This window comes from Lissotriton vulgaris, unplaced genomic scaffold, assembly GCF_964263255.1.
Source record: "Lissotriton vulgaris unplaced genomic scaffold, aLisVul1.2 SCAFFOLD_3223, whole genome shotgun sequence".
In the NCBI taxonomy this organism is placed as follows: domain Eukaryota; kingdom Metazoa; phylum Chordata; class Amphibia; order Caudata; family Salamandridae; genus Lissotriton; species Lissotriton vulgaris.
The window spans coordinates 93,043-105,099 of NW_028251921.1; the positions used below are offsets into that span (position 1 = coordinate 93,043).

Below are 12,057 nucleotides of genomic sequence, written 5' to 3' on the forward strand. Positions count from 1 at the left end.
GAAATTGATTCAAGTCGGCTTCACTCCGCCGACACGTACGCCACCTTCCACGGGTCACCTCGGATCCAGAAGGAGTTTTCTGCTGGATAAATATGTATATGTATATATATGTATATGTATATATATGTATATATATGTATATATATATATATATATATATATCAAAATGGCCCACACAGGCGTCTGCCCTACTGTAATACTGCGGTGCCCCGACCTGTTGCGCCCCCAGGGCGCTATATGTATTACAGGCCCAGATTTTTATTGTAATCCATCTAAAGGGTACTTATTTTATCAACCTCCGAAGGATAAGGGCCTGTGTGAATTGGCTTGGATTCAAACATTGAAGTCATACACATACTTCTGGATTGACTCCATTTAGTCCACTGAGCCACAACAGCCAAGGGTCCACTCTGTCTGATATGTGAGGTGTTTCACACAATCCATATTTGTGTGAAGCCCAAAGTCACTTGTCTTTTGAATAGAGATCCGCAGTGAGGTGGGCGTTTTTGCTGAGCGCTCAGCAGTAGAGTGGAAGCTTAATTGAATAAATGTAGGCGCGTATGCATCAAGGGGCCCTATTTGTGAGCTGTTTGCTGCAAGGTTGTGTTTTGTGCATAGAAAAGGGCTGCAGGATATCCAAAAGCTTTACTGAAGCTTCACTAAACGAGGGGTTCACCTATGGTTAGAGAAGGTGATCCTGGTCTTCTTTAAGCCCAGCAACTAAAACAGTTGCACAAAGGCCACAGAGCGAAGTAGAACCTACTTAGCATCTGTGTAGTAGTAAAAACCTTTTGGGTACAAATGCAGATTTCTCTCTGAGGCTCTTTCTCCTTGTAAACCAGCGATAGATGGTGTCTGATGTAAGGGGTTGAGCTACCTTGCTGCTTCTCCCAGCAGTATCTGCTAGGAATCTACAACCATTCAACTTCCTGGAATATTTAAAAACGCAGTATTTTGGTTTTTCACACTGAATCAATTCACTATGTCTTTCCTCAGCGCATCTCTAATGCCGATGGTGAAAGGCAGTATTTGATTTCATTAATGTTTTGACAGGTTGTTTCACCAATACCTGTTGCAGTCACCCACTACATAATCCAGAAGAGTTGGAGGAGCCCAGTGCCATAGGCGTCAGACGTGCAGCACAGCGGCGTTTGAAAGCCGAATTGGGAATACCTATGGAACAGGTAAATATTGATTCTTTCTGTATTGAAGTACTCACTATTTTTATAAGCTACATCAAATAAAATTTACTTTAGTCTGTCTGTATTTGTATAAACACACATGCACATTACAAAGGACTTTTGTTTTCGTCTTGTGAAGTAGAATGCTACAACCATAGACCATTTCAGGATTTTAAAAGTAAAATGTTAACCCAAAATTCATTTTTAGGTCTCGTGTGGCGTACTCTTAGTGAACTTCACTAGCGAGGGTTAAGCCCCGCCCATCTTCTCCATTGGCTGGCCTCCTAAAAGGTGGCCAGCCATTGGAGAAAAGGTCCTAGTGACGTTCTTCTTTCTCTTTTGAGGTTCCGTGACAATTGTAAGTGGTGCTTTCGACTCGCACGAATATGGTCGAGTCTGGTATCTATGAACCGCAAATGACGAGTTTAGTAAGTGTGCGCAGTTTCGCTGTGCTAGCTTAAACCGTTCGTTTGTTATGTGGGTTTTTCATCTGTACCCACGGGTTCCATCTTAGATACAGCATCCATTTTGTCTCTTGCCCTCAAGTAGCCAGCGAACGGACGCTGTCCGCTTCGCGACCCTGGGACCCCCGAGATATTTGCGGAAGACACATGTCCTTTGTAAGTGTCTTTATGACGAGGGGGATGTTACTGTAAGGCAGATGGCGCCGCTCAAGGCTCCTCTTGCCGCACGGACTTATTGTCTCAGCCGTGCATCTCATTAGGCACGTCCCTTTGATGCCTGTATCTCGTGTTTCCCGATACCTCCCCGTTTTACACCCTTTCCGATCTCCCCACTGTCTCCGTCTTCCTCTGCACCTGTCTTTGTTCCTATTTCGATCTGTTTTACTGCTGATTGGAATTTGCTAATGGTGGGAAGATGGGTTTTTACAGTTGGGAACCGCCAAATGTTTCCGCACTAATGTTCCGGACCTCATTTTGTTTCAAAGTGACCAAAGGGACCCCTCTGGGGGATGATGGTGGGAACTGAGTTGTAAACCTTTGTGTACCATGTTGTCTTATGGGTAAAAACTGTATAAAAGGAGCGATCCACAGAACCAATTTGAAGCAGTCTCCCCAAGTTGCACGTGGTGTACTTGTCGTGACTTCTGTGTTCCCTGCAGTAAATAAACCTTGAATCTTTGACGCCGAAGGAAGTGTCCCGTGTCTCTGTGATTCGTACGCCGGAGCAGGTTACCCACGAAGGTTTCAGGTGTTGTGCCCTGGCACCGCTGGGTCTTAAAGAACCCAGTCCTTCAGTTGGCGCCCAACGTGGGGCTGCATCAGTGGTACCGGTCCAAGCCCGACGATCGTGAGGAACTTCGTGTGAAATCTCCGAGGGAAGGTGCACTCCGCTTCATCGATCCAGTTGTCGAAATAAGTGGCCCGAAGACTTTTCCCGCGAAGATTCCCGCCTCCGGACGGCTGCGACGGACTGCTGCCCTGACTGTAGACCTGTTTTGGCGCCTGGCGTAGACCTTGGTATAGCGAGACGATAGACGGGCCTTCCTGGTGACGCCATTGATCTTTGAGTTAAGTATTTGTGGGTCGCTCCCAGAGTTCTTGGTTGTTGACACTTTAGCGAGTGTTTTTGTTGTTAACGCTGTGTGAGTGTTTTTGTCGGTGACACTTCGCTAGCGTACTTTGTTGTGTTGTTTGACGACTGCAGCCGCCAAAGACCGAGGGTTTTGTTCTTTGCTGGGACTTGGTAAATCCCGTAACCCTTGAAGTTTGTGAAACTCGGCTAGTGTGCAAGATGCCTGGTCGCAGTACTTTGTTTAGTTGTTTCAGACCTTGTGGTATGGATTCCCGACTGGAGGACTCGTGTCCGATACCTCCGGTTGGAACTCCCACTTATGACCTGTACAGTAAGCATGGGCTAGGCCCAATTACCTTTAACGATTACTGGATTAAATATACGAAAAAGGACGGCGACCTTCGTTGGCCACCTCATGGTAGCTTCGAGGCCCCGATTTTAGATAATCTAGAGATTAAATTGTTCGAAAGAAAGTCAAGGCCGGCCATGTTTGATGCCTTCCGGTTGTGGCGCAAAGAAGCCCGACAGAAAGAAATCAGACAGAATAAACGTAATCATCGAGATAATGTTGCTACCATAGTAAAGAAAGCAGAGCAATTTCAGCATGATAAGGAGGTTAAGGATAAGGAAGTGTTTGACAGACTACAGCGTATGACCGTAGATAAATGTTATCCCGCTTTGCCTACGGAGTCGGAAAAGAAGGAAGAGCCAGTTGAGGATCCTTTAATGTCTTATCTTATGAAGTCGCCACCTCCGTACGTACAGGGTACCCCAGCTGCAGCTCCTGTGGTTCCTGCCGTACCTATTCTTCCGCCTATTCTTCTTCCGCCTGTTCCTCAGCCTGTTCCTCAACCTGCACCTGCTCTTCCGACTGTTCCTGCTCCTTTGCCTGTTTCTGTCCCTACTGCTCCTCCACTTCCACATACTCCTGCTGCTGCTACTGCTCCTGTTTTGTTAACTCCTGCTGTTGCTACTGTTTCTACTCCTTCACTTGTTAGTCCTGTGTCCTATACCTCTCCCTCTACTCGTAGTCGTAATTCTCCCCTTGCGGCTAGCTTCTTTCATTCGCTCGGGCCTGTTCATGGGTCCGCTGGTTCTGATGGTCCTCAGAGACGTAGTCAGCTTCCTGGAAACAGAGAACGTGTTGCGCTATATAATATGGCGATGGGTTGGATGGTAAACCCTCTTAGAAATCCACCCCGTGTTGTCCTTGAAACGTTCTGTCAGTTTAATATACCAACCCAGAGATATGTGTTTAATGAAATGTGTAAGTTCCTTCATGATCAGATAGTGGCCGATGCGCCTGACGAGGTGCTGACCGCCCTGTCTGAGCTTCAACTTCAGTTCGCAAATGGACTGATAGTAGATACTAATGTTCGACGTGCTATTGAGCGGTTGCTATCTTTTCGTCCCGCTCCGATACCCCATGCCTTGTTTGTTGAGGATATTGAAGGACAACCAGATGAGTCTGGCCAATATCCCATGCGTGAAGTTCCACCGGTTTGGATGCCAGGTAACCCCGCAGCTGCCCCTCCGATCCCGCCATATTTTCAGAGAGTATGGATACATCTCCCATGGAAAAGATCGGAAGTGTTACAGGTGAAGCAATCTTTGCCTGACCCTCGCAAAAATCCTGCAGGGTATTACAAAGAATTATCGCAGCTCGTAGATGCTACGGTAATGAATCTTGCCGATATCGATATGTTGTTTGGCAATGTTGTACCGCAACCGGTATGGGCTAAGATTCGTCAGGAAAATCACGCGACCGAGCTAGGTGGTGATTGGACGGCCATCGTAGCGGCAGATGGGTTGCAAGTTGGTGGTGCTAAGCCTGAACAGTTGATTGCTGCTCTTCCCCAGCGAATAATTACATTAATGAAAACGCTTATGCCAGCTATGAGAGTAAACTGGGACAAATTGTCAGCTTGCAAGCAAAAGAAAGATGAGAGTGTTTCCGACTTCTTTACGAGGTTCGAGGAAGCATTCATTGACCATAGTGGACAGGATATGGGTACTGAGGGTGGTCAGAGATTGTTTGTGGATAAATTTGTTTCTAATTTATTGCCCGATTTGAGCAATAAGTTAAAGAATTCGGAAAGTGCATGGGCCGTTTCTACTTCGGCTCAGATATTGGCTACGGCGCAATATTATGAGAATAGGGAGAAAGAAGAGAACGACCGTGTTGATAAAAAGACGAAAGAGCTAAAAACTAAAGTGTTGCTTCAACAAGCATATCCTCCGCGTTCGAATCAGAATGCACCCCAACAGAATAGATCGCAGCCGCAATCGAATCGATCGCAGCCGCGTAATGACTCCTCCTCCCAAAGATCATCGTTAGGGTACAATCAATGTGCTTATTGTAGACAGGAGGGACATATTAAATTCAATTGCCCTGTTTTGAATGAGCGTAATAGTGGTAACTCATCTAAAGGAGGTCGTGGTGGTTCGCAGCAGGCATCACGTGGTAGAGGTCGTGGTACTCAGAACGATCGTTCTGATAACTCCTCTAATAATAATAATAATTGTTTTGATCAACGTGGATCATCGCAAGGGCGATCTGCGCAGTACAATGTAGACGACTATTACGTCGATCAGGGGACTGACGACAGTAATTACTAGGACAGCCAAAGACATGGAGAGGGAGTGGTATCAGTTCCGGTTGATCAGAGAGGGCCTTACGTCGCAGTTGCTACATCGGGCGTCGTTGAGCCCTTTCTGTTGGACACTGGTGCAGCGAAAAGTTCTATTCAGCATTCGAAACTCCCTGGCGCACCTTTGTCTGGCTTAACAAATGTTTCCGTTGGATTCTCTGGCGCCCCCGTTAGCAATCCAGTTTCACGCCCTTTGCCCCTTAAAATTGGGCCACGTGAGCTAGAAGCTCCATTGATTCTAACCACAGGTTGTGGTGAAAATCTTTTGGGCCTGGATTTGCTTAAACGTTTGTACGCAACTTTGTATTGTTCTCCTGCGGGTGTAAAGCTTACGTTAGGAGAAAGGGTTGTCTCTCCCATGTACTTGTCTCTCGACAAGCTCCCACCGGAATTGAGTTCTCTTCCTGCGTCTTTGTGGGCAACGGGTCCGAATGACGTGGGCCTACTTGATATCTCGCCCTATGTTGTTCAGTTGAAATCTAATGTGCGTTTGCCACGTATTCCCCAATATCGTATCTCCCTTGATGGTGAGCGAGCACTGTTGGCGATCATTTATGATCTGATTGAGAAAGATGTTATTGAAGAGACTCAGGGAAACGTGTGCAACAGCCCTGTGCTGCCTATTCTTAAACGTACTGATCCTTCAAAACCACCTGTTTATCGTTTTGTTATCGATTTACGGGAGGTGAATAAAATTGTGGTTCCTCAATTCCCTGTTGTGTCTGACATCACGGCGCTACTGACTCTGATTCCGGCTTCTGCATCGTGGTTTTCGGTGATTGATTTGAAAAATGCGTTTTTCAGCATCCCGATTGCCGAAGAGAGCAGGGACCTTTTCGGTTTCTCTCTCGGTGGACGTAGCTTCCGGTTCAAGCGCGCTCCTCAGGGCTACTGTGAAAGTCCATCGATTTACAGTCAAGCCTTGAAGGGTCAACTGGATGCGTTTCGGTTGCCGGTTGGTGCGGCCTTAATCCAATACGTCGATGATTTATTGGTAGCGGCCGATACTCAGGACATTTGCAAAATTGCTATGGTGTCGTTGCTGCAACATCTCTGTGAGTTGAATCACAAGGTGTCACCTACTAAACTCCAATATTGTTGTCAAGAAGTAACCTATCTAGGTCACTTATTGTCAAAGGAGGGAAGGAGGTTGACCCCAGAGAGAATTGCAGCGATTGCACGAATGGCTGTGCCAAAAACCCAAAGAGATGTACGTGCCTTTCTAGGTATCACGTCGTACTGCAGGCAATGGATTCCTAATTTTTCATTGCTAGCGAAACCATTGGTGGCTCTTACGTGCAAGGATGTTTCAACTCCTTTACCATGGACGGAAGAATGTCAGAAAAGTTTTTCTGAACTGCGTGATTCATTGTGTTCGGCTCCTGTGTTAGGTACTCCTGACTACAGTAAGCCGTTTACATTATATGTTCACGAGAGAGAAGGTTGTGCTTTGAGTGTCTTGACGCAACCTTTTGGTGGTAAGCAGCGTCCATGCGCATATTTTTCCTCGACCTTGGACCCAGTAGCTAGAGCATTGCCGAGTTGTTTAAGAGCAACTGCGGCAGCTGCGGTCTCCATCCGACAATCAGCAGGATTGGTCATGGATAATATGCTTACGGTGATGGTTCCGCATGCAGTCGATACCCTTTTGAATCGAACGAAAACTCAGCACTTGACGAGTGCGAGGTTGTCTGGGTACGAGTTGACGTTGTTGGCAAGCCACGTTCAAATAAAACGTTGTAATGTTCTGAACCCGGCAACTTTGTTACCAATTAGCACAGAGTCAGATGAAGTAGCAGAGCATGATTGCTACTTGAGGACTGAAGAGGAAACAAAAGGTCGAGTGGACCTTAAAAACACCCCATTGGAAGATCCGGATGGCACATTGTATGTGGATGGGTCATGTTTTAAGTTGCCGAATGGCGATGTGACTACTGCTTATGCTGTTGTAACGTTGAATACTGTTGTTGAGACTGCAAGGTTGAATCAGAATTCTGCCCAAGCTGCAGAATTGATTGCTCTTACTAGAGCATGTGTGTTAGCGAAAGGGAAACGTGTGAATGTGTTTACTGATAGCCAATATGCGTTTGGAGTTGCTCACAGCTTTGGACGATTGTGGAGAGAGAGAGGTTTCTTGACGTCGCATGGTACGAAGATTCAGCATGGCCAGCTTGTGAATGATCTTTTGGATGCATTGACGTTGCCTAAGCAAGTAGCGATTGTTAAATGTAGTGCACATCGTAAGGTGACGGATGATGTTGGTCGTGGTAATGCGTTTGCAGACGAGATCGCTAAGGAGACTGCCCGAAACCTTAGCACTCGAATGTATGTGACGAGTTCGGTTAGGTGGCCTACAGAATCGAGCATGTGTGAGGACACTATCGAAAGTGTGAAAGAAATTCAGAATGAGGCCACTGAGACTGAAAAGGCGAAGTGGAAAGAAAGTACGGGAAAGTTGGATGCGAATGGTTGTTGGATCGATTTGTCGGATCAGAAAAGATGGTTGTTGCCTGATGCGTATGTGCTGGCCGTTGTGACAATGGCGCATGGGTTAGCACATATCAGCGTGAAAGGTATTTGTAAATTGTTGTCTCCGGTGTGGAAGAATGATGGCATTACGAAATGTGCTGAACGTTTGGTGAAGAATTGTATGGTGTGCATGATGTACAATCCTGGCAAAGGAACCCCAACTCCTCCTGGCAGTTTTGCTCCCCCTTCGTATCCCTTTGAGGTGATTCAATTGGACTTCATCCATATGGAGAGATGCAACAACCTGAAATACGTTTTAGTTGTGGTTTGCGCATTCTCTCGATGGATCGAGGCCTATCCTCTCAAAGACAATACTGCTTTGTCTACTGCGAAAATCCTACTGAAGGAATATTTTCCTCGGTATGGAATGCCTAGAGTCGTGTGGTCAGATAACGGAAGTGAGTTTGTGGGTAGTGTGATGAAGAGTGTGTGTAAGGGCCTTGGAATTAATCAGAAATTCCATAGCGCCAATCATCCCCAGTCAGCTGGTTTGGTTGAAGGGTACAACGGCACCCTTAAACTAAAACTAGCGAAGATTCAGGCTACGACTGGTCTTTCGTGGCCTGACGCTTTACCTTTAGCATTACTGTCAACTAGGGCGACTGTACACTCCCGAGTAGGGCTTAGTCCCTATGAAATAGTGTTCGGCCGTCCTGCGAATGTGTGGGGGGTTCCTAGGCCAGGAATGTTTTCTGATCTTGAGTACCCAATGTTGATCGATTATCTACATGACTTGACTGCTAAACTGAGGTTAATTCACCAACAGGTTTACGAAGCATTGCCGACGCAGACGGAGGGTCCAGGCCACCAGCTCCAGCCTGGAGACTGGGTGGTGACGAGAAATTTTTCACGCAAAAACAACCTAGACCCGAGGTTCACCGGACCCTATCAAGTGCTCCTGGCCACGAGGACTGCCGTTCGTCTCGAGGGACGTAAGAATTGGGTGCATGCCACCCACACCAAACGAGTCCCTATTCCTTTGCCGGCAGACCCGTGGGTAAGGAGAGGCATTGCGTCAACGGAAACAGAAACATTGCCGGCGTTTGTACCTTTTAGCGACGCACAGCCTGTTGGAGAATCCTCAGTGCAGCAGAAAGACACTGTTGAACAATTGTCATTGAAAAACTCAAGACCAGAACACTCAACTGATCAGCAGGACGCTGTCTCCTCAACGGATCCTTTGTTTGACGAGCAGACACGTTCTGGGAAAATCCGATACTTTTTGCGATCTCGCACTAAGGACAAATAAAAGATTCGGTTTTGTTGTATTGACAACTGCATAATCCCATTTTCCGTGATCAGTTTTGAACCTTCGTATTACTGTAAATATTCTTGTATATATATATATTGAGCTTCATTCCTTGTACTTTTTGCTTCCACAGTTGAGAGACTTTGTTTTTGCATATATACATATTGTGCATTAAAGGCCGTAGGGCCGCGCGCGTACTTCCTTCTGGATAGTAGGTCTTGACGCTAGGTTAAAGGCCGTCGGTTCCTGGGAACTCCTAGGGATTGACTATTGCTACACAGAACGAAGTGCGTCAAACGTTGCGGACGGTCGTAGGGAATGGCATTCTCGAAGCTGAATGATTTGGAGGGAGCTCAGGTTCATCGATTCAAGCTGCAGCAACTCAGTCGTACCAAATGTTTTATATTCCAACTGTTTGTATTGTTTTTGACTGCTTCTGCATTATTGGCGGGTGGGGTGTATTACACGATGTCTTACTTCTTACCTGCTACACCTACTCCTACTCCTTACCCTAATCTTACCTCTACTGTTTCTCCTCATTCCTTTCATATGTTACCGGAACACGAGCAGGCTAGACGTGTAGAATTCCGCAACAATTCCTTTATTCAGCTCCTTCATCAGCATCAGTTAGTGGTTAACACTACTAATTGTTGGGTGTGTGGGTTGATGCCACATACTACGGATAAGGGAATTCCATATCTGGTGTTACCGTATAGTTCCCAAGGGTCAGCTCGAGCATTTCAAACAATGTTTCGAAGCGCACTGGGTTTCCACCCCATTCGAGAACCACGTTCCCCCTACTCTGGTCCTACCTCGTATCAAAAACCTTTGTCGATAGCAATAGAGGATTTAGATAGTGATATCTATGATCCCTCGCTTATTCCTGAAGAAGAGATACAAGCCTATAGGGTTCTAAGTAGAGGTGAATATAGTGCGTTCACTAGCGAAAAGCAGCTTAAAAGCTCGCCTCCGATATGGGTCGTACCCCACACTGGTAATTTTTGTCTCATGGGTCGTGGCCGACGATCGCAAGCCCGACTTGGAGCAAGTGCTTGCACTGAAAATTACATTCTGCCAATGTTCTCGTCCCCTGTGTTCCTGGCTGCCAAGGGTACATACTTTATCTGCTATGATCGTGCATATGCATGGTTGCCCGCTGACTTCATGGGCTCATGCTTCATTGGAAATCTGTTGCCTCCGACGTTTACCGTAGATGCCGATTATCATAAGACTAGAGTTGTGAGAGGCGTAATTAGCGAAGAGGATACTGCCGGTCAAGAGGCAGGAGACTTTTTCAAGGGTTTCCTCCCGTTTTGGGGACCTATGGTTAATAGTAGGAACCTGAGACAGTTGACTCGAGTGGTAGAATCAACAGCTAATATTACTGCCAGTGCCCTTGGTAATATCACCACAGAACTTCAGGCGGAGAGACTTATGACGTTACAAAACCGTATGGTTTTAGATGTCATCTTAGCAGATCGAGGTGGGGTATGTAAGGTGATCCATTCGAGCTGCTGCATTTTTATTCCAGATAATGCTCCTACTGTCTATCAAGCCATCTCGAGGTTGCATAAGATCTCCGAATCCATACACGTGGATGTAGGGGATTGGACGCTACTTGGATGGTTTTGGGGCCTGATGTCGACTTGGGGTTGGAAAATTCTGATGATCATCGGAGTCGTTGTAGTGTTCCTGTTCACGTGTTGCCTTTGTGTGCCGTGTGGTCCTGCCTTATGTGGCCTCTGTGCTACAACGTGTATAAGACAACCACCTGTTACCAAGGGGACTCGATTGGACAGAGCTATGCTACAGCAACATCTCGATGGTTTGATGAATATCGAATATGATTCCGACTAGTGCTTGCCTACATGAGGGCAAAAGGAGCGTCTGAGGTTCCGTGACAATTGTAAGTGGTGCTTTCGACTCGCACGAATATGGTCGAGTCTGGTATCTATGAACCGCAAATGACGAGTTTAGTAAGTGTGCGCAGTTTCGCTGTGCTAGCTTAAACCGTTCGTTTGTTATGTGGGTTTTTCATCTGTACCCACGGGTTCCATCTTAGATACGGCATCCATTTTGTCTCTTGCCCTCAAGTAGCCAGCGAACGGACGCTGTCCGCTTCGCGACCCTGGGACCCCCGAGATATTTGCGGAAGACACATGTCCTTTGTAAGTGTCTTTATGACGAGGGGGATGTTACTGTAAGGCAGATGGCGCCGCTCAAGGCTCATCTTGCCGCACGGACTTATTGTCTCAGCCGTGCATCTCATTAGGCACGTCCCTTTGATGCCTGTATCTCGTGTTTCCCGATACCTCCCCGTTTTACACCCTTTCCGATCTCCCCACTGTCTCCGTCTTCCTCTGCACCTGTCTTTGTTCCTATTTCGATCTGTTTTACTGCTGATTGGAATTTGCTAATGGTGGGAAGATGGGTTTTTACAGTTGGGAACCGCCAAATGTTTCCGCACTAATGTTCCGGACCTCATTTTGTTTCAAAGTGACCAAAGGGACCCCTCTGGGGGATGATGGTGGGAACTGAGTTGTAAACCTTTGTGTACCATGTTGTCTTATGGGTAAAAACTGTATAAAAGGAGCGATCCACAGAACCAATTTGAAGCAGTCTCCCCAAGTTACACGTGGTGTACTTGTCGTGACTTCTGTGTTCCCTGCAGTAAATAAACCTTGAATCTTTGACGCCGAAGGAAGTGTCCCGTGTCTCTGTGATTCGTACGCCGGAGCAGGTTACCCACGAAGGTTTCAGGTGTTGTGCCCTGGCACCGCTGGGTCTTAAAGAACCCAGTCCTTCACTTTAAGCCCCGTCCTTTTCAGATTGGGTTCCTTGACTTACTGCTGAAGTAAAAGGTTTCTTATCTTCTTTTATGGGTCCAGATGGCCCCCATAAAGAAGATAAA

At 46.6% G+C, this 12,057-nt stretch overlaps 1 protein-coding gene across 1 annotated transcript in view; it reads left to right on the plus strand.

Annotated features, from left to right (window-relative positions):
- LOC147662708 (isopentenyl-diphosphate Delta-isomerase 1-like) overlaps positions 1-12,057 on the plus strand; it is a 101,629-nt gene that overhangs the window by 80,915 nt on the left and 8,657 nt on the right. The window contains exon 3 of the mRNA XM_086950957.1: positions 1,054-1,184. Coding sequence (XP_086807083.1) covers positions 1,054-1,184 — 131 coding nt within the window. The remainder of the gene's footprint in view (positions 1-1,053; positions 1,185-12,057) is intronic.